Raw genomic sequence first — 24,083 nt, 5'->3', positions numbered from 1 at the left:
TACAAGGGCCAACTAGAAGAGATGGGCACTATCTTCTTTATTTGATGTCTTTGTTTCTCTTTTCTTTTTTAGAACAATGAATATCTTTTCCATAAAAAAAGAGGAAAAACGGAGTCATCTAAAATTTCTGAGATGGTCTCAGAGCAGGAAAAAGGAGCTTTAGTATCCCAAGTTGTGAAATCTTTGGCTTCCATATTGATGTTGCCATTGGAAGAAACTGAAAAGGGCATCCACAAAGAAAAGAGCAAAGATGTACCTATTAGGGTCCTTACAGACTTTGAATCTTTAAATTCATTCATTTTGATTAGGTTAATGATCTAGGAGAAAGGGCTTTAACGAGTCTTATGAAAGTAAGAGAATGGGGGACGTGTGAAATATTAAGGTGACAATGTTACACTGTCACAGATTGTGTGTCACAGGAAGATGTGTCAAAATTATACAAGTTCCATCTACAGTTTGGTCTTTTTCATAAAAGTAAGTAGATGGCTCCAGTCAATCATTAAATGAATGAAAAAAAATGTGATGGACAGTACGTAACGTACACTAGCAGCGTGCCACTACAATACCTGTATAAAGTCTACAGTATAGTAATTCAATAATGTAATAAAAGTCATTCAGAAAGAAATCAATATATTTCAAAATAATTTTAAGCTGCTTCCTCAAAATATGATTTAAGTTTAAGGTTATGATAAACTCAGAAAATATATAATTCAAAATAGCTTCTACTGTTATTAACATGTTATAGTTTCTCTTCATTGATAACTCAAGTTTTATCATACTTCTTAAGTTACAAAAAAGGTAATGTAACTACAAATAATTCATTCTGAACCCAGAAATTTTTTCATGTTTCGTGGGTGAGACTTCTAACACTTCTATAGTAAGTAAGGATAAATAGACGTTTAAATTTTGCATTTTTGAAGAATATATTATAGTAATACAAAATCACACAAGAACACACCAAATCATTTTTTCTGAGGTTTAATTTTTAACTAATGAATTTTAAATGATGAATGTAATGTCAATCCAAGTCTTTGCTTATTTGCAATGCACAAACTATTTTTTGTTAACTTGTAGGTAAAATACATTCTTTTCACCATGGCAACATTTTCATCCTTATTTGTGGGTTTGCTTTTTTCCTAGAGTTCTTTTTCTTCACTAGTTTAACAAGTCACTTTCGGTTTGGCTAAAGAGCAATCCTAGCACAATAATGTTTCAACTTGCAAGGAAGTACGCCCTTATTGAGTTGATAAAACTCCACCAGCTGGATTAGATCCGTAAATCTCGTGTGGCCATCATCCAGGGTGTGGAACGTTTCACCATCATCTTCCACCTGCCAGAAGAATAACAACAAACTGGTAAGGACAGTAAGTTATCCAGAAAGACTATCATATTCCATTGCACACTGTGGCTTTGTATGTCAAAATACGCAAATCTATAAAACTAAATTTACCATCCTAAAAATAACTCTGTGGCATGTCTACTTCTTTTTTGTAACTTCACTTGCCCTTAAAGGAAACATATCATCTGATCCTAGGATCAGCAGTGTGGCTTTATTTTTCTACTTTTAATTCCCCAACATTCTGTTAGTTAGGATAGTATGAATCAATGAAAAGTGAGAAATCTGAAATATTCTGTGTACAAGTAAACAGAAGATTTTAATGCTCCATTTACAGAAACTAATTTCCATTTCTAAATATTGTCTACTTAACAGCCTCCTTTAGTATATTAAAAATGAATATTCACATACAGCAATCAAATATTATGCTCATGGAATGTCAGTCAGGCTTCATCTTTTTTTTTTTTTTGGCAGTGAAGTCTTCTGTCATTAAACAATTCATACCTGCCAGGAACACTGATCACATAATCAAAGATGTAGGGACGGCACTTCATATGGTCTTTGGATAATTTCAAAACCAGGCAATTCAAAAGGAAAAATGAGTAATTTAGCCATCTTCTGTAATGCTTTCCTAGAAGTAGAGTGAATCTCTACACCGCATGACCTGGTTCTATATATACAGATGGTGTGCACACATGTACATGTGTGAGCACACACACACACGTAACAGTAGCAACGAAAAGCCCAAAGCAAGATGTGCCACTCAATCAGAATCACAAAGATATTTTAAATGTGCTCAGAAAAGTTTAAAGGTTCACCAGTACAAGAGCCCTTATATTTCTACCCATAACCATTAAAAACAAAAAAAAACAAAACAAAGCAACAACATTTTTGAGAGAAGGGGCTTTAAGATAATGGTTAAAAAAATAAACATTAGCAGAATTCAGGAGAAAGGATCTTTACTGGCCTTTTAACAACAGGTGGCATGGGGTCTATACAATATTGCTAAATCATATTTTGTGGAAAAAGGGAAATTTAATTTTTATGATTCCTGTATTTCTTATATTAATTCAGACTCATAAAACAATTTCTGCCAAACCTAACTCCAGTCAAAACACAACCTCCCAAATGATATTTAATAAAAGACTAAAAGAAAATCATAGTTTCCAAAAGCTTATACATTAACATCATTTCTAATATACCCATAACCACCCATTGCAATATAGGAATGTGAAATCACAAATTACTTACTGGTATAATCTGAAAGTGCTTTATTTTTTGTCCATGACTCATTGACAGTACGAAAGTTTTGGGATTACTTTGACTATCCCGCACCAAGAAAACTCTAAAAAGAGAGAAGGGATTTCAATGCTTCTACATTTATTCATGGATTTCAAAGAATTATATATATAGCACATAACAAATCCAAGAAGTATACTCAGAAATGTTGTAGCCGGGGGGTTCCCTTGTGTATTCAATGGCTGGGATTATCCAACATGGTAAATGATATAGTATAGCATAGTCTTATACTATAAAACTGTCATCAGCTCTAATGTCATTTTAATAGGTTAAATATATAGCCCATTTGTCAGATTGTTTGCTCACAATAACCAATATAATGTTCTGCTGGCATCAACAATTACTGCTATGTCCTTCTTCCACTGGGAAATTGGGTATTCATGGGTAACTGTATCCTTTTTGCACAGAGAATGAGGCATTAGCAATGATTATTTTAACATCTGGGTTATATTAGGCCCTGAAAAGAGAAAATTTTATTTATTTAGAATGAGATCTTTTTTTTTAAAACCCCCTCTCCTACCCTGGCTCCCCTTTCTTCTTTTGATTCTAATTCCTATTGTTAGATATACAAAAGCAAGTGGAAAGAGTGAGAAAAGAATATATTAAAAAAAAAAAAATCAATTCTGAAATCATGTACTAAATGATTAAGTAAAATGTCTTAAGTAAAACAAGACAAAACAAAAAATCAAACAACATGTACTTTAACCCTGAGAAATGAGGTGGAAAAGCCTTTATAATGTCAGGCTAATGGCCTAAGAGAAGAAGGCTGCCAGGTGTGGATTCCTATTTACTGGCAATGCAGTGTAAAACCAGTTTTGCATCAGTTGTTGGCGGACAGGCTGTGCGAACCGTCCCAACTGGTGACTCCAATACTAATCTCACTGTGACTGGGCACAGAGGCAGCCCCATTTGAGCCATCACAGATGCCTGATGAGATTATCCATTTCAATTGTGCTGCGTGAGATTCCGACATTATGTCACTGGGAGATGGGACAAAAGGGAGTGTCACTGACAGATCAGGCTGTAATTCTCCCTTTTCAGAGCAGATCACCACTACCACCTAGTGGACCACTTGGCACCATCATGTCTTCCAAAAAAAAAAAAATACAGAAAAAAAAAAAAGCAATAGTCTCAGTCTTTATACATGAAATAGAATTACTTTATTCTATTTACAAAACTAGGCTCAGAAATAAAGGGAATTATAATTCTCTAAAACATTTTAATAATCCTTTGCGATTTATTTCTTTTCTTAGTCTCCTTAGATTGTAATTCTGCAGACTGTTCAAATTTATATCCAAAACGGCTATAATCCACACAGAGAAGTATATTAAATTTTTCTCTTATTTAGAGTCTGGTAATGTGCTGACTGGCTATGAATAATTTTGCATGAAAAGACATGTTCTTATCTAAATGCCAGAATTAAATCACCTTGGAACTTTGTCATCACCTTAGTCTAGCCCCTGAAGATAAAATATCCCATAACCATTTGTTTAAATTGATGCTGGTTTCATTTCTCATCCAAACTTCAATACAACCTCCATAATTTGTATTAAATTTGAGAAGAAAATTTAGCCAGTATTATGGAAAGTATCTTAAATTCTGGGTAATTTCAGAAAATTAAAATTCTTTAGATTATAAATATTTCATAATTATTTTATATTTTTTCTGCATCCTCCATAATATCCAGTAAAAAGATAACATGAGGAACAGGAAGTACTCTTTTTGTAAGTTTATATTACATTAAGCTGCAAAAATTTAGAGGAAAGAAAACAGGGATGTAAACAGACAGAAAAAAAAAATAAAAGCAGTAGAAGTATGTAAGTAAGAAATAGCCTGCATTATACTTTAAAAACATAACCTGTAAAATAATGTCATGAGACAAACCACACTTTGGAAGGATATTAATTATAAGTTCAAATAATAATTTTTTTCCAAAAAAAAAAAAAATGTCTACCACCTACTTAATTGACATTCAAAAACAAGTTTTTTCTCCCATCAGTTAATACCTGAGATACAGGAACTGGCACAAAATGGGTAATATTAGTGATCGCTAGTTAAGAGTAAAGTATCCTATTCAGTTACCTGTTCATTTATGCAACAAATATGTAAGCAAAAACTATATATCAGGTATTATATAGCTGTTACTAGGATACAAGGATAATCATCCTTAAAGAACAAAATTAATTCTGTTTTATGGTAAGTGAAGATCACAAACTCTTTGTGTGGATGGAGTAAGTGAATACCACTTATAGGAAAAATCCAAATCGCTACCACTCAATACCAAAGATATCAAACTTACCCATCTACAAGTCCTTGCTGAATAATCAGTCGCTGAGCTTCATCTCTAGAAATCTTATGGTGAAACCACGGCTGTGATCGGTGGATAGCTGAAGAAATAAAATGGATGCATACAAAGTTTTCTTTGAAATGATAACAACTTAATTGCATATACTTCCACCACATCCACTTAGTGACGGCATCTAAATACACCTCTATCCATCCACCTGGTTACAATAACACAAACAGACATACCCATGTTTGTGGAAGAGCTCTGTGAAGAGGCAGTGGGGCTACCGTGAAGGCCCAGGCGTAAACATCCTTTTTTCTGAGCAAGGAAGGGGGAAATTATTTTCAAATTTTGAGCACAACAAACTCAAATCACAAATATTTCAAAGAAAGGGAAGCTATCTGTACCCTCCAAGCAAGTCCTTCTTCAACTGCAACTGATAGAGCTTCAGTGGGATTTTCTATAACTCTGCTTTTCTGGCCTGAGAAGTCCATTGCTACCAGGGAATTCTCTGATATACTCCTCTGGGAAAAACAAACAAACAAAATACACTTTTAACCATTTAACCATGAAAAGAACTTTGAAAGTTACCTTCCAGGCCTTTGCTGGCAACAGCTTTCCATTCTAGAACGTGATGCCAAAGATGCCTCACAATAAAATATATTTGAGGAAATTAAGAAGTTAAAACATATATTCAAGATAAAATGGGGCTATATTTTTCTCAAATAAGTTACACAGTTATTTGATAAGGTAACTAATTAGTGCTGAACAAAGAGATTTAAAGCTTTCAAGGTAAGCCTGTCTTTCTACTAACAACCCCAACTCTTCATGTTTTCCAGGAAAATGGTAAACTCCAATTTAGAAAGGAATTTGTATGATTAAGAAGATCTACTACTTCTCTTTTTACTACTTCTGCACTCATCTCTCCACTGTTCTGAGGCTCATCAATTGTCCTTTAAGGTCAAATCCATCTACTTATGAAGCAGCTATTTTATAAGACTCAAGATGCACAAAGCTCCAATTCAGATTAACTTGCACCTCTTAGGAAAAAAAGAGTATTCACGCTTGTAATGAAGCAAACTAGGATATATATTTTGAAAATTTATCACACCAATTTTTATCTTAATTAGAAAATAAAATTAGTAAAATTCAGATAATTCCATAATATTAAACTTTCTGATCTAATATATGAATATTTTTTTTCTCCTGTGAGAACATAGCAAAATTAGAACTTCCAAAACAAATACTAACGATGAAAGAAGAATTAACGTAAAAAGACGGTATCTTGAAACAAACATAATTTAAACAAGTAATAAAATCACCTTTTTTCCAAATACTTCTAGTATTCATATTCTCTGACGATGGAGGTAAAATATCTAGAATCAAGTTCTATATTTTTGTTTTGTTTGCTTATCTATTTGGAGCTCTACTTCTCAATCATTTTTTTAAAAGTAGACAACCCAACAACAGGTCATGCATCTTACAGACAACTGTCAAAAACGTCAGTCAAGAGTCTCACTCATTTTATACAATTTGAAGAAGAATTAAAATTCCTCCAAAGGGGAAAAAGAAAATCAAAAGCAGCATGAAAAATGTTTAACAGTTATCCCCACTATAGTTATTGTTATTTTTCACTAATAGAGGAGTAAAACCAAGGACAGAGATCTCATGGTAAAGTATGAGTCAAAATATATGTGGGGACTTATGGCTTGTTAAGACCATATTATACCTCTCTATGTGGATTCTGCCATTGCTAGCTTAGTCAACAAACTATAGTCAAATGTGTGTTTGGAACATAATCTTGTCTGTAAAAAAATTTTTTTTTAATTAGAGCTCATTTATCACTGCATTGCACATTCCTCTTTATTACCATTTGTTATTTTCTCTTCAAACCATGATGTAGTATTTCACAATATTTTTATGGTTCATCTATATTTCTCAAGATCCAGCATGCAATCTTTCATTTGTTACAGGAGCTTTTATAACTGACAGCTGCTCTTTCCAGACAGATGCTGTCTCTGTAATCTCTTTTTGCTGTCACACCTTAGCCTGCCCTTCTCACCCCATGATCTTCCGTGCAGGGCTGTGGACTAGTCGGATATACTTTTCCTTTGCCGACATTAATGAAAAGCCTCCACCTGCCTAAACCACAGAGTAACTAGCCTCAATCATAATGATAGCTTTATCCTTATAATATCTCTCCCTTCACATGCCAAGATGGGTGCTATAATCTCAAGTTTCTGATAACATAAAATACTCTTAGGAAAGTAAAATAAACACTTACCAGCTATTCCTTTTTTGGCCTACCATGCAACAGGAAGGAATATAAAACAAGGTCTCATGTTCCATGATTACTTGACCTAAGTAGAGACTACAATACAAATAAAGAACTTTTCACTTGCTACATTAGCTACACTAGGGAAAAACAGGACTATAGCACAGTTTTGTCTGTTTTTTACTAAATGGCAGGTGAAGGATAAAAAATTAATAGTTTACCTTTAGTGGACAAAGAAATGGAAGTGAAGCAGAGTCTGACTTGAACTCAAAAGGTCATTTTCAGTTAAACTTCTTTCACACAGGAAAGCAATGTTGAAAACATTCAGAATTGGTATATTTCTCAAATATCTGCCCCTTTTTCTTGTTTTTCTTCTTGTGGGGTACAGGGCAGGCCCTAAAAAAGGGTCCATGATTTTAAGGGCACTTTTTAAGAAAGAAGAGGCCCGGGTACACCCTGGACAATCTAGGCCACACTTTCAGATCAGATCCAGTCACTCTTAGTGAGATTTGCACCTAAATGTGCACCTACCGGCAGCTTAGCTGAACAGTAGCTAGTAGCCACACACTCTCTGCAATCCCGTTTGAAGGATCTAGATAAAATTATCAGTGCAGTTCTTAGCAAAGGGACACAGAATTTCCTCAGATTTTGTTCTCTCACCTTCTTCACACAGAGTCGCAGGACATCAGAGATGTAATAGATTCTAGAGATTATGACAACCATCCTTATCTTATACTGGAGGACACCAGTGACTCTACCAAGGTCACACAGATAGTTTAGGTAGAATCAGAAACAGGTATGCCCTTTCTATGGTCCTTTTATGTACCACAGAATTAAAATGCACTTTGAAATATCTAGTCCAGGGTCAACAATGAGGAATAATAAGAGTCTGAACAAACTTGTCTTCCATTCCTCTTACTCCACCCGGGACCATATAGGTGCCTTTTTAAATAAATCCTTTGTTTGCCTAAAGAAGGAAAAAATATGTCTGTCTTTCAGAAATGCCTGCTGATGATTCTTCTTTCAAAGGCTGATGGGGGTGGCCAATATGTGCTATGTATAGCTATCACGTTCATTATAGTATGAGAAATTTCTTTTCTCATTTTTGTTTTCAAAATGTATACCTAGAAATATTAAACAGAGAATATTGTTCCTTTAAAAATGTAATTAAAATACACTAAGTTTTCCATTTCCGTCACTGAAAATAGTTTTTGGCGTGACAACTAAGAGCCGGTGAGGGGCTCTAGTGTATTTTACACAGGTCACTGTTTCTTCACTAATAATCTAGAAATGTAAGAACCTGCATGGACATTGAAGGACAGACGAGTACCTCCCCAAACTTCTTAGTTTCCATCTTGGAACTTAAGAATAACGGAAATACAATTCTCAAATGAATTACTCTTCTCACTCTAACTTTCAGATGTTACTCTCTCTAATCATGACAACTGCCATAGAATACAGGGCCTCACTACACAGGCCACTAAGTCCCACGCTTTAAAAACAGTTGCTACTGAATCAATTCTGACTCATGGCCACCCCGTGTGTGACAGAGTAGAACTGTGCTCCATGAGGTTTTCAATGGCTGATTTTTCAGAAATAAATCGCCAAGCTTTTCTTCCAAGATGCCTCTGGGTAGACTTGAACCTCCAAACCTTACAACCTCCAATTCCTCCTACCAGATTCACCTGTATGTCTCTTCATTTACATGGGGATGGAACAAATAATCCTACAGTACCCAAACTATCATTTACATATTGATCAAAAGTTGGATCACTTCCAACGGGAAAAGGTAAGAATATACCTTACTTGGATGCTAACAACAGTGATAAGATTAGAAAGTTCTTTGTTTTTCCTATTATTAAGAGGGAATTAAACAATAATTGCCTCCAAATGCTTGGCTGCTATTAACATGTTCATTCTAATAACTTTAGACTCTAAAAGAAATTTAGAGGGATTTAGGAAGGGATTAAGCTAATAAAATTCTTATTCTTTTTGTGTACATATAGATTCAAAGATAAGGGTAAGATGACAAATTGTGAAAATACTCACCTTAAACCAATTCCTTTTATAAAAATTCATTACCTTCTTTAGTTTCTAGTTTTAGGGCTTAAAAATAATATGATACAAAGAAGAAAAGTTACTCTTCCACACCGTAAAGCAATGTAACTACAGAATTGGAGTTCTTTTCATCTATATAGTCTATCAAGCTTCCTAATCAACATTATTTCATGCCTCATTCCTAGAACTGAGTATTTCATCTGCTACATTACATGTGGGGTAAATGTTCCTTCCTTGGTCATAGCCATGAAGAATATATTTTTAATCTAAGTGGAAATGCAGGTTTCAAAAAATGCACGATAACTGATTTGTAACCCAGGCATCTAAATTTGAATTCCTAATATACTCAATATTAAGGAGCACACAAAAAAATTGCAGAGCATAAACTTTAAGTTCAGAAATAAATTTCTTGTGTTAATGCACAGGAAATTAACATCAAGTCCTAAAGAAGGAAAAGAGATGTTTGTGTCTGCAAGTAAATATCCAGGTTACATTTATTATCAATCTGAGAAGCAGTGTCAGCATTAATGCAGTGCGTGACCTATATTTAGGCTCACAGTTTGGGGGTTGCCTGGAATGGAGTCTGTTTTTTAAGGAACCTGAACTTTTACAATTTTTATTTTTAGAAAGCTAGAGCACAGAAGAGCTCGCATGTATAAGGTATAAGGTGCATCATTTAAAATCCCAACCCACTGGCATATTCATACTAAACCCCCAAAAAAACCAAACCCAGTCCTGTCGAGTCAATTCCTACTCATAGCGGCCCTATAGGACAGAGTAGAACTGCCCCACAGAGTTTCCAAGGAGCACCTGGTGGATTTGAACTGCTGACCCTTTGGTTAACAGCCATAGCACTTAACCACTACGCCACCAGGGTTTCCATATTCATACTAGACTATGATATTCCCAGAAATAAATGAATGAATGAATACACAATCAAGACCAATAATTAAGGAAGCATAGTCTACAATCCCAAGGAAAATGTACTGTAAATTATCTCATTAAGATCTAATCCTCAGATACAGTAATGAGACAGAATGGCTCATATAGTACTTTCTTTTAAATATGTTCAAAATCTTTTCAACACATATCATTAAGTATTTTAACTGAATACTTCAGACATACCGTACTGCTCTGATTTTGTCACATAGGCTGCAAACATACAAATCCAAGAAAACAAAATTAAATATAGTGTTATGGCAGGAAGGTGCCAAAGAGTTACTTTACTTGACCAAAAGGAAATGATGTAAATAAAAGGAAAATAAAGTATAGGTTGAAAAATCTGGTCCTTACCATGGGTGAGATACTCTGAGAACTGCAGCCACTTCTGCCTTGATATGGATGCATGTAATCCTGGTACAGCTGCACGCCATACTGCAGAATAAATAAATAAAAACACATTTCCACCACTTTTACTATACTGATTATTCATGAAAGTCGACACTTTAATTATATACCATGGATGTAAAAAAATTTAAAAATATAAGCTTTACTCATAAAGCAACCAAAATTTTGACAGGTAATCTTATACTGTCCAGCAATGATACATTTAAAATGACAGTGTTTTTACTTGGACCCACAGCTGAGGATCTACTTCCCAGTATAAAGTTCTGGAGCTGATATTCGTACTCATTATTCTTAGCATCAAATAACACTACAATTATACAGAGTGGTACACTGCCTAGTGATAACAGAACTCACTTGAAAACGGTGCCATGCTTGGTGGTACAAAGACTCAAAAAACCCACACCCATCCTAAGAAACACTGGGTAAATTTACCATAGCTCTCTGATGACTGATCAATAAATTCCACTGTCCCTTCAGTAAATCCCAAACTTGATACTTATATTGAGGATTCTTGGCATTGTATAATCCTCTGGGATCAATATTCTTATGGCATTATTTAATTTTTGGCTTCAAATTAAGGGATGCCCAAATGGTGTAAGAGCCAAACCAGGCCTATTTCAGACAAAGGGTGGCAAAAGACAATGCAACCCAATCTAGACAAGGACTGAAACCTCTTTGCTTTCAGGAGGTAACATCACATAGACTGGTCTACCAGACAACAACTAGAAAGTGCATTGGGATTACAAATAGACAAAATACCAACTGCCATGACCAAACCTGTTCTGGAGGGGCTTCTGTCAGAAACTGGAAGATACTTTACTTAGGCTTATGCTATTTTGTTAAATCACACACACACCCCCACACACAATGGGACAGACAAGCTTTCCTTTTGCTGAACTTCACTATTCTCTTTTTCATGGAGCTGTAATGAACTTAAAAGTGAGTCCTATAGAAAAAAGTCATTATGGAATCAAATCTTACCTTTAGGATGAATTCAACTCAAACATTCCAACAGAGCTGTTTCTCCAGTAAAAATTATTTCATTAACAGCAATTTCAGGAAAGTGGATATATTTTGTAATTAGGCAACATTGGGGAGTAGTTACCATTGTTTTTTGCTTTTAATAAAAATACAATCCCATACTCATTTAAAGTTCTTTGTTTTGCTTTTATTCAATTATTCCTCATCTTCAAAAAATTATTTTTTTTAATTTAATGTTTAATTGATGCTGCTGGGGCCTAATGAAATTGATCTAAATCAACTCAAAGCATACCATAACTTTACAAGGAAGACCAAAAAAAAAAAAAAAAACAAACTCATTGCCAGAGGAGCTTAATTTCTGGTCAAAATCATTTTGAGGAGTATATAATAACCTAAAACCAACACTTTCACAGGTAATGCTACTTACCAAACCAAAATCAAATCCATCGCCACCACATCAATGCTGACTTGACTGCCTTTTATTTAATCTGCTGTGAAAAGCCTGCTACCTACTAATAAGACTGTTTTCTTCACAGAGGTATTGTCCCTGGTAACTGCAGTGTTAGGTAGTTCCCTCTGCACTGCAGGATGTCTTAGCAGATATTTACCTTTGGTCAAGGGGCAGGGCACGAGGTGACCTTAACACTTCCCTGTCCTATTGAGAAGCAGATAAGGAACTAAAATATGTTAGAGAGAAGCCAGCAGAGGACTTAATTAAAGGAAAAGGAACAATATGGAATTAGGACATTATACCTAACCTCCCCTTTTCTAAGCCTCAAACACTCTATGAATCTATACTTTGTATCGCTTACTTTGGACATGTCATCAGGAGGGACCAAACTCTGGAGAAAGACATCATGCTTGGTAAAGTAGATGGTCAGTGAAAAACAGAAGGACCCTCAACAAGATGGATTGGCACAGTAGCTGCAACAATGGGCTCAACATAGCAATGACTGTGAGGACGGTACAGGAAGGGCAACATTTCCTTCTGTTATACATAAGGTCACTAAGAGTAGGAGCCAACTCAACAGTACCTAACAACAACAACAACAACATAGGCAACTGGCATTTCTCCAAAAAGAATAGCAATGTCTCCATCTGATGCTACATGAAGAGATTATTGACTCACTTAATGAGGATTCCCAGGGATGGGCTGGGGCACGTACAACTTCAGAAAGCTTCTCAGGCAATTCAACAGTATGTCTGTAGTTACTACTCCCTGAGCTAGTTGGTTTCTAAGATTCTCTAAATTTCTGTATTTCTTTTTTACATTTTATGATAATGAACAACACACACAACTACCTATCATGAGAGTTTCAAAGAATCAAGCCTTCTGAGCTTTGTTAAAGAAAAAAAAAAAAAAAAATACTTTCATTTTAAAAGTAGAGCATTTGAGAAACAAACAAACCCCTATAAGTAGGTAACCACAGTGGCTATCTGTCATAATAGAAAAATTAAATTTTATAGTTAATCTAAAAGCTTCATTTAAACCATTAAAAAATACATTCTTCCAAACCCAGTACGACAACTGGTAATTCTGATTCTGATTATTCTGCCCTTCTTTACCCTGATCACTCTCTAAACAGGCATGTTAGTAAAAGGTTAACAACTTAAAGAACTAAAAGTGGCAATGGCAGCAGGAAAACAGTGGACCTGGAAAATGTACAAACTGTAATTAAATCGGAGTTGACTGCATCTCATTCTTCATGCTAAATGAAATGGTGGAACCCAAAGGTGTCACAAAACCCTATACTGCTCTGTGATTTCCATCTATAAGTATACCAAAGAGCCAGTTTTAACATATATATCCAATATTAATAATCTAAATTTTCCTGTAATAATGGTTTAATTATATTAGCAAATTATTTTAGTGCCCAGGCAGGAATCATGAAGAGTAACTTGGAAAATGTTGAGGCTTCCATTTTAAACCAAAGATTTAACAACAATGGCACATTATATATTTTATTGAGGTGATTTTCACACTTCAGCAGCAATGATACTGGCCAGTTCCAGCAGAGAGACATATTCCTTGAATTGTATGTTTTCAATGAAAAGATGGGTTTTTGGGAATTTTCTCCCAAACTGTGACTACGAAGGTAATATCTTCAAGTGAAATGACTGATAATTTTTATAATTATAAATTTAAAGTTGTGTTGAATTTACCTGCGTACAGGTTTCAAAAATAAATGTTTTCCATAATATTCTGGAGGAAATATATCCAATGTCTTCCCTAAGGTCTATCAACCTTTAGAAAGTTGTTACTCATTTCAAAATGCTCACCAACAAATTATGCTTATGAAAGTAGTAATTCCTACTTAGCACAAAGACAGGGGTTTTAAAATATATCATCATAAATCCTATATGGTAATTTAAATCATACTTGTGAAACCAGAAAATAATTTAGAAGATACTGAAATGAAACAAAAAGCAATTGCATTAAACACCTCCACGTGGGCATATTTTAAAATACCCCTCAGGTTGGAATGTTGGCAACATTTTAATAACACAGACTAAGTCCGCTATAGAAGTTTCAATCAGCCATACTGGTGATACTCTTACAACAGTAAAAATCAGAACATTTCTAGAAATGAAATGCTTATTCCCCATGCACACACACACAAAATAAATGCATTAGGTTATTCTACTCTGGAAATGTTTATCTTTTAGATTAAAAAAAAACACACACACACATTTGGTTGTGGCTATTTTTCTTCTTCCCCATATAGCCACACAGATTCACAATGAGTTTTCATGTTTTGAAATACAGATATGCTCAAACTTTTACATACTCCTAACACTTAATAGAAATTTACGCCTCCGGCGAGATTACCTTAAGCAATCTAATTGCGGTCAGCCAGCATGTCCTACTCTGCTCTTCTTCCGCACAGAGCATTTTCAGGTCTCGGGGCCCTCCTGCTTTGTTAGGCTAGAAGGCCACAGCACATTGTTTATCGTTAATGCATATCTTGAAGGTAACACCTGTTGAAATAAAAGCCACTAAAATTCTCCTATATATAAGAGGAAGCTATCTCTTTTAAAAAGAAATTAAAAGAAACCCAAGCTTACCTAAAAGGCTGAGGCTTGCTTTATTCATCTATCAAAATATTAAGCCTGTACCTTAAAGCAGAATCCATAGTTAGTCGGCGCTCCGTGTTTTTTTTTGCCTGCCAGTGACACATAAATATCACTATTGCCAAACTCGCTGAAAAACTGCAAATGCCGAGGTTCCTTTAAACAAAAAAAAGTGTTGAATACATATTTTTACACTTTTTGTTTGTGTTTCTATTATATTACATAATTTATACCTTGGGCAAAAATTATTCCAAACAGAATTTCAGTATACAGAAACAAAAAGCAAACGAAAACTAGGTTACCATATCCTTAAATAACCAGGAACTGGATACAATTTGATTTAATTTGGGAAGTCACAGTTTGTTCATAATTTAACTTCAAATAGTACAAAACAATGCACCTTCCAACTATAAAATTATTCTTTTTAACCACCACCGAGAATCCCTTAGATTCCTTTCGGAGGGTGAGAAGAGAGCAAAGAATGGCTTTTCGAAATGATTTTCCTATCTAGGTTTCAAAGGATGGCAGTTCGACAAGGGGAAGAAGCCTGGTTTGAGCTTCCAGAGAAGTTTAGAGAAGAAAAAGGAGAAAGAGAAGATGATTTCTGTCTGGTGCAAGCTGGTCATCCTTCACATGTGTGTCCCTCATGAACACACCACACTCCTCAGGAATGACATCCCTCATCTCTTAGGGACACACCAGTGGAGGACAGACAGGCTTCACAACTCTCCTCCTATAAGAAGGAAGCCTGCACAGAATAATTCAGGGAAATTACCTGCCACTGGAATGTGTCTGATTTTCAAGGCGAAGTGGAATCCTGAATGGCTATTTTTCCTCTGAGAAATCCAGGAGATTTGGAGTTGGTCATGGGATATCACCAGGTCATGATATTCTCTGATAGGTTAATACCTGGAGAAATACTTAACCCTGGGGTAGAAAATATAATCAAAACTGACCAAAGCTCACTTGTTCTTTAAAACCTGGCAATTCTAAGTGTGAACTCAGGTTAGGAGCATCATAATCACCTTGGGAGCTTGTTAGAAAGCTCCCGAGGGCTCATGCCAAAACTACTGAATCAGAATCTGCATTTTAAAATGATCTCCAAGTCATCTACACGCACATTAAAATTCAGAAGTGGTGCTCTAAAAATCCACAACATTCAGCGATGTGAGCAATCCCATTCAAATTCAAAGAAATTCCAGTTATTTACCAGGAGCTTTTTATCTATCCCATTTCTGATAATTGGTAGAGCAAGCATTTCTCTGTATGTCAGTATTCTCAGGCATTTTGATTTAATGACTAACTCCAGTTCACAACTCCATGGAAAAATAAGGCAGAAACAAAAATTATTAAAAAAAAAAAAAAAAAAGCCTAAAACCCTTAGAATAAGGAGGATGAAGGAGAAAGATATTCTTATCGCCATGGCTTATCCATTTTATTCCTTCATAGAAACTGGTTTCCAGTAAACAAATATTTGATTTCTATGCAGATGGCACAAAGCCATCCCTTCCAATGATATCGCAGAAGTCAATGGACCTGAGTCACTCGGATGTGAGAAAAGGGCATCTTAAGAAACACTGGAGGCATGATCGGTGTCCTCTCTCGGCTGAATTGTATCCCATTACTGCAGACACATTAAGGCCTACGGCACTACGGGACTATGAGGATGAGTTGGATAGTTGCATAGCTAAACATGTGCGTGTGTACATCAGGGCAAAGTTGGAGAGGAGGGTACTCAGAGGTTTCTCTGTTAATATGTCCTGGCCACAGCCCCAAGGCTTGTAGCAGTGTGTATCTAACTCTCATGCAGTTTACATCTTTAAAAAGGAAAATAAATCGAGACCTCCTTAAAAAAGGGACAGAAAATGGCATCCTTGCAGGTAGAAAAGTCATATTAAATAATAATTTTTACTAAGGTCATAATCATTGAAGCTACCTAATATCCTCAAATTTTTTCTTTGAGGGTTAACTTAAAATCATTTTCATGTACAGGCTATGGAGCATGGGTTTGCTAAGAAGAGGTTAGAAAGAAGAATATTATGTGTTGATGGATAACAAAGTCAGATACTCTCTGAAGTGACCTAAGGTCTGCCCTGAGAATGGAGGTTTAATGCTTACTATTTTGTCTATTTTTATTTTGTCTATTTTTTTTTTTTTATCTAGTCAAGGGGAAGGCCATTGCGGAGATAAGCGAATGGATCCGGTAGAAGCAAGAAGGGCTGTTTTGTTGTAAAATGGGGCAGGGAGGGAAACGAGGTGAAGGATGAAACAAAAAATGTAATGGGTGTGGGTTTTAATGAGAAGGCTGTTAGAGAAGTTTAAGAGTGTAGGAATTAAATAGACATGATCATCTCCTCCAATGACGAAATGATAGTGCGATAAACATGATTACTAGATTGAGAAACCACTTTTCTCCGATGTTAAAAGTAAAAAAATTTGATCCAGTTTAAAACACTCTCATATGTTATTTTGTACATTAACAGTGGAAAAGAGCTATCTCATTAAAATGGTTAAGAAAACGTCTGACTTTAAGAGCAAAGTGAGTAAATATTCATCCTAACATTATTTATGATAGAAAAATTTGAAAACTAGTTTAAATGTTCAAGAAAGATTAGTTAAATGCATCCATATGACAGAATACTAGGTAGTAAAACAATGTCATATACTTATAAATAAGAGATTTATGCAAGGGGATAGGTTACTAAACTAGTAGAAACTCATTCCACGAAGCATTCCACCACTCACACCACAACTGAAAAACAAACAAGCAAAAAATGCACAACAAAAGCAACAAAGGAAAGCCACATATGAGGAAAATGAAAAAAATTATGAGAGAATAGCAAAGGAAAATCTGGAAAAGAGCCAAGTATTACTCCTTTACAGCTCCATATTCCTGGCTGGACCATTGCCCAAATATCTGGTTTTCATTATTAGCTATGTTCTAGGCATTTCCCTTTGGGTATTTCACATTCATCCCAATATATCTACAACTAAGACCATTATCTTTCTTCTTCATAACCTTCGAGAAAATCTATTCCTGTGTATTCTACTACAGCATTTTCTATTCCTTTCTTTCTCTAAGAACATGTTTGACTATGTCCTCTTCTTTTATACCAAATCAGTCACCAAAACCTGGCCATATGACATTTACTCTAGTATCCATCCCTTTCTTCTCCCTCCACTTCTTATCCTAAATTAGGTCACCATCACGTCTGACCTGGGTTACTGAAATTATCATTTAATTAGCACCCTATCTCTCTCTCTCCTCTATCTTGTCTCTCACCCTGCCATCCTGCCTCCCTTGCTCCTTCCCTCTCACTCTCTTTCTCCCTCGTTCTCACCTTGATTTTTTAAGTTCTCCCAGACACAGGGTCACTATGAGTCAGAACTGACTCAAGGGCAGTGGATTTGGTTTGGATTTATGGCTAGACTACCTTCTTAAAACATTCTTTTAATCATTTCACTTACTTGCTGGAAAAATTTAAATGGCCTCCTAAAGCAAAATACATACAAATTACTTTAAAAAGTAATTTTCTCTTCCAAAAAGTTCTCTGTGTTTTGGTCATGCCCTTCTTCCATTGGAAATAATTTCTCCTCTTGTTTCAATCTACCTGCTTACCACCCATTGTTCAAAGGCCTAACTCAAGCTTTTGAACTCAAGGAAAAAATGAAAATAGTGTAAAAAAATTAACAGTTACTTTGAAATATTTTTGAAATGCAGAGTTAAAATTAAAGCTACTCAAATAATTTCTTAAAATCTAGGTTCCATAGTGAATCCAGGACTGGAGTTTTGCAACCCAGAAAGTCTGAGATAACTGCAAAATAATACAACAAAGAGGACTATCTTGGATAAGTAAACTCATGCTCAGCAAAAATCACAAATCAGATAAGAAAATATCACCCTAAGAGCCTACGGGCTTAGCCAATAATCAAAACTAGGGTGAAGAAATAATATGGCAAACTAAAAAACAGTTTTATAAAGTATGTTTAGAATACTCAAAAAAATAAATCAGGGAATAATATATTTGGATTGAGAATAAAATGCTATTAAAAATGGAAAGAAATGGAAAAGAATCAACTGGACATCTGAGAAGTAAAATATATAATCATGGGGGAAAAACTGAACATACCTATTGAAAACTACAATTGGTTCAGCTGAAAAGGAAATTAACATTGGAATATGGAAATAAAGCACTCAGAATGCAGCACGAAGACATAAAAAGATGGAAAACATGAAAGAAAAATTAAGAACTATGGAATACAGAGAGAAAATGCTACTGAAAATGTGAAGGATCAAATAATGAGAAAGGAGAATAAATAAATAACAGATGAACATTTCCAGTGTAGCAGAAAATTATGAGTTCAAAGATTGAAAGTATATGCTGAGAATCAAGTAAGATTTAGCAGACTACATGCTTCAACAGACCTAGAAATATGGTAGGGAAACTACTGAACACCAAGAGTTATGCAAATATTTGAAGGAAAAAAAAGAGAGAGAGAGAGGAATGACAGATTATCTATAAGGAAGCAACAATGTCACCAGCAAAAGTAGATACAGGTAGTCCCCGACTTACAACAGGGTTGTGTTTCAATGACTCCATCATAAATCAGTTCTGACATAAATCTCTCTCTCTCTTTTTTAGTTTTCATTATTATTGCCTTTTATCATCAATATCTTTATAAATCCAATCTTTATTTGTCTTTGGGGGTTGGAAACATTACATAGAAACTTACAAAGAATAAAAAGCATCAGCAAACTACATGCTGCAATACAGCATGTATTACTAACGATAAGATGTACAAAAAAAAAAGAAAGCCAGTTGTAAGGTCGGTTCATCATAACTTGAATATGTTATAAGCTGAAGACTACATGTATATGAAAATAGAATTAAAATAAAATAACCTCTCATGAAAACTCTCAGAAGTATTTTTACTTGGAAGGTATCACTCCACTGCATGAAAAGTCTACACTACATGGCATAGTCTACATATAGACCAGATTATATAGAAATATAAACTACATGTGTATTTATATAATTATATATATGTACACGTACATCAGAGCCCTGGTGGCACCGTGGTTAAGAGCTTGGCTGTCAACCAAAAGGTTGGCAGTTCAAATCCAAAAGCTGCTCCTTGGAAAACCTATGGGGCAGTTCTACTCTATCCTAAAGGGTCGCTATGAGTCATAGACTCAATGGCAACAGGTTTAGTTTTTTTTTTTTTTTTTTAATACGTACATCTGCATATGTATATTTATGTAACTGCATTTGTAGGTGTATATACACAGATACATTCATCCCTAATCATAATGTAACTTCTTGTAGGAATTTACAATCTAGGTAAGAAAATAAACACAAAAAAGAAGTAAAGAACAATTAAGGACTCAGTTGGATGCTATTTACTGCATCAACATCAAGAGAAGTTCAGATATAGTCAAGTCTAGCAGTATGACCTGGGTAAAAAGAAAAAGTAAGAAGTATATTTGGCCTCAGAGATTTGCAGGTCTAGGATAAAGAAAAAGGAGGTGAATTTAGAGTGGAAAAGAAATGAGTGGTGCCTGTGGTAGGTAATAAGAGCATTCAAATTTCATCAAAGAATGCATGTTGAAACTAGTGGGAAATAACGCTGAATAGTTAGGTTTGAAACAGATTATGTAACTGTTTGGATTCCAAAAAAAATTACCAACTCTTGACATCAAATAATCAAATTTCAAATATGACAGGGTAAAACCCGTTTGATTTTATGTCATTCGAGACACATCACTGACATATCAACTTACCTTTGATGTCCCTTTAGTAGAAAAATATAAACCAGATCTTCTTAGAAGGAAGTAAATCTTTTTCCAGGACTTCTTTCCCTGTTCTTTTGCATGTAAAAAGCCATGGATTTCAGGGTATGTGCTTGAACTCAAAAACATCTGGAAGAAAAATTAGATATTTTGATACTGTTATTAAATGAAGGAGATCATCACCTTATAAAGTTAACATTTCAAATATGATCATGTAAACTCACACAGCATCGACACTACTTAGACCATTTCAGAAATGACAATATACACAAAACAGAAAATAAATCAGAGAAACTTTTGAAAACCTGAGGCAAGTTCCAGATGAAAGTATGTTTACAAAATATACTTTCTAAGTAATCAGTGCTTAGACAATGAAAATTATAAGCAATTTGAACATCCTTCAAAAAGAATTCATCTATCGAGTTAAGATCTGATATTTCTCATCCTTTTCCATGATTTCCCCAAAGATTGCAGGTCTACCTATCAAGTTCATTATGGGATAACTAAAGCCACAATTGTGTTCAGCAGTAAGTTAAGCCAAGTACACCACCTTGATGAAGGTAAAGCAAACAATCTCTTCTTTGCCTTCTATGGTTCTAGTTTGTGGGGAGATAAGGCAAGGTGTATTTTCCAAAGAGAACTGCGATAGTATCTTCCATCCCACAGGCTCTTTTGCAATGTGACCTTGCCACTGAATCATCAAGAGGTGGAATCTGTTTCTCCACCCACTTGAAACTAGGCAAGGCTTGTGACTGCTCTAAAAGAATATGGTGGAATTAAAAGGATACCCTGGCGGCATAGTGGTTAAGAGCTACAGCTGCTAACCAAAAGGTCAGCAGTTCAAATCTACCAGGTGCTCCTTGGAAACCCTATGGAACAATTCTACTCTGTCCTATAGGGTCGCTATGAGTGGAATCGACTCGACAGCAACAGGTTTGGTTTGGTTTTTAGTTCTAGGCATAACCCATGAACAGCCTGGTGGCTTCCACTTCTTATCTCCTGGAAGCCAGCTGTCATGTAAGAAATGTGACTACCCAGACTACCATGTGGTAGAAGTTCAAGCCAACTGGAAATGCCCTGGAGGATGAAACACCAGAGGGAGAGGGGGAGAGAGAGAGAGAGAGAGAGTGCCTGAGGAGCTACGAGACAGCAGATGTGTAGTGAAAAAGCCATCTTGGAAGGAGATCCTCCATCCACAGCCATTGAATCCATGTGCATTAGAGCTTACCTGCCCAGCAAAATCCTTCCTGAATTCCTGATCCACAAAATTGTTGGCAGAATGTGAGTCGGTATTTTAAGCCATTAAGTTCTGGAATAGTTTGTTAAACAGTAATGAACTGAGACAGTGGGCATGTGCTGGTAGGAAAATGAGAATGAAAAGGAATAGCTCTATCTGAGTGGCTATGCTCAGTATCTTTAATGAGATGGTGGAAATGCATTAGTGTCTCATTAAAAGAAGAGAACAGAAACCCCTATGAATAAACAAATGCAAAATGGAAAAACTGAAAGTAAGAGAAATTATTAGCTAAAACAATATAACATTTTAAAAGCTACTCTGGGAAATGCTGGTAGTAGATATATACTTTTTTTTTTTAGAAAATTACTAAAATTTTTTTTATTTTAATGATCCACAGATATTAATTAATTGACATGCAAAACAGGCCGGTAGGTTTTTTTAGTTTGAGTGCTTTCCAAGTTATTAAATCAAACCAATTAAATTTTAAAAAGAAAGTCAGAGAGGTCACACTAGAAAGAAGGGAAACCTTTTAAAAAGTGAAAACATTGCCTCAGTGGAGAGAAGAGGTCAGGGGCATATGCAGGACTATCTGTTTCCAAAGCCCATGATTTTTCTTGTTTTTTATAATTTAACATAAAAGTAATATCAGTATATTATAGGAGAACTCAGATGAGGAGGAAGGACACTCCAACCCACCACCCCGACGTAACACAGTGGTGAAGTGTTCAGAGGGCTGAAATATGGGCGGTCTGGGCACTGCTACCACCGCCGCCTCCCCTAATATTCTGCTGGGGCATTCCCTCTGAAAACGCAGCAGTTTTCAGAAAAATCTCTTGAGACTAATCACACATATAAAATATTCTGATATGCTAAAATTAAATATAACCTATTAAAAAAGCTCATTAAAAACAAGTCTGTGATAGATATGCCTACCCAATATTTTGAAAGTCATAGCTACAGCAGAAATATTAAGTTTTCTTCATTAAAGATCAGAGAACGTTGAATGGGTTTGGAAATGCCCAGGGCTTAGTTCAAACACCAACTGTTATAAAGGCATTGCTTAACATTAGCTTATTAACAACCACCACAGATCTTTTGATGTGAAATTGACTCATCTATCAAAAGTAAAATAAAATAGCTGAAGTCATTTTCTTATTGTAATGAAAATTTCTTAGAAAATGACTACCTCAATCCAATGCCAGTATGGAAGAAATGAACTCAACTGATACAAAACTAAGATGATGATGATGTAATGATGACATAATTAAAACCTGTTGCTGTCGAGTTGATTTTGACTCACAGTGACCCCATAGGACTGAGGAGAACTGCCTCATAGGGTTTCCAAGGAGCAGCTGGTTGGTTAGCAGCCAAGCTCTTAACCACTGAGCCATCAGCGCTCCATGGCATAATCAGATAACTAGTATTCTTAATTCAGCTAAGATTTCATAATTCTATGCAAGTATTTTTATCAGAGTTCTTACAAATTTTAAGTGAAACTAAAACTAATTAGATAACTATTTTATTATATCCTTTTCTCCTCTAATTTAATTGATAAATAGTGTCACAAATAGGACTTAGGGGGTTAATATAGAAGCAAACACTAGATAACAATTAGAAAAATGTCTGCAATTTTACTGGGAACTCTGATTTTTCAAAAGATGAACACAAATCTATAAACATATCACAGAGCGACCAAAACCAAACCTGTTGCTGTTGAATCAATTCTGACTAATAGCAACCCTATACGACAGAGTAGAACTGTCCCATAGGATTTCGGAACAGGTAGATTTGAACTGCTGATCTTTCAGTTAGCAGCTGAGCTCTTAACCGCTGCACCACCAGGGATACATCAGAGAGCAAAGCTCTACAAATTTCCTTTAAGATACATTTTTAAAATGTTTATAATCCTTAGACAATTGGCCAAAACTAAGAAGAAGAATATTGTTAGGTTGGGTTTATTGATTTGGGGCATTCTTTACTCTCAGGTTTTTTTTTTTTTTTTTTCCTTTTCTTTTTAGTTTTACCTCCAGAAAAGAAAAAAAAAAAAACATTCGAGGCATAACATTTCAGAATCTGGGCATATATAAATAAAGATTTCAAAGCTTCCCTTTAGTATGTTCTACATATTGAATAAAAATATATTATACCTGCAAAATCTGTGTGGGGGATATTTCACCATTGGTTTCAGTTGCAAAAGACACCATATGCTCTGGAAAAAAATACTGACAAAAAGATGCAGGTTAAGTTATTCCAAAACTTATGCTAGAAATGGTATGATTATAACCAATAAAGTAGTGAAAAGCAAACATTTTTTAATCCAACGTGTTTAAACCAGTATTCCTAAAATTTACCCAAAGTGCTTTTGAAAATGTAAGCCCCTGGACTCTTACGAGAAGGTAT

The 24,083-nt window shown here is 35.2% G+C and overlaps 1 protein-coding gene across 2 annotated transcripts in view; it reads right to left on the bottom strand.

Moving 5' to 3' along the window:
* Positions 1–961: 961 nt before the first annotated feature.
* The window catches only part of GRB14 (growth factor receptor bound protein 14), a 134,291-nt gene continuing 111,169 nt past the window's right edge, over positions 962–24,083 (bottom strand). For both annotated transcript variants that reach the window (XM_003405824.4, XM_023542883.2), the window contains 10 exons: positions 23,831–23,905; positions 20,438–20,575; positions 14,701–14,811; positions 14,414–14,509; positions 10,549–10,629; positions 5,330–5,446; positions 5,168–5,240; positions 4,935–5,022; positions 2,588–2,681; positions 962–1,330 (listed from right to left, as the gene is read on the bottom strand). In XM_003405824.4, the coding sequence (XP_003405872.1) occupies positions 1,184–1,330; positions 2,588–2,681; positions 4,935–5,022; positions 5,168–5,240; positions 5,330–5,446; positions 10,549–10,629; positions 14,414–14,509; positions 14,701–14,811; positions 20,438–20,575; positions 23,831–23,905 (1,020 nt within the window). In that variant the 3' untranslated portion in view covers positions 962–1,183. The remainder of the gene's footprint in view (positions 1,331–2,587; positions 2,682–4,934; positions 5,023–5,167; positions 5,241–5,329; positions 5,447–10,548; positions 10,630–14,413; positions 14,510–14,700; positions 14,812–20,437; positions 20,576–23,830; positions 23,906–24,083) is intronic.

Source organism: Loxodonta africana, chromosome 6 (assembly GCF_030014295.1).
Source record: "Loxodonta africana isolate mLoxAfr1 chromosome 6, mLoxAfr1.hap2, whole genome shotgun sequence".
Classification (NCBI taxonomy): domain Eukaryota; kingdom Metazoa; phylum Chordata; class Mammalia; order Proboscidea; family Elephantidae; genus Loxodonta; species Loxodonta africana.
The sequence above is the reverse complement of the archived record's forward strand: the minus strand, read 5'-3'. Positions and strand labels throughout refer to the sequence as shown.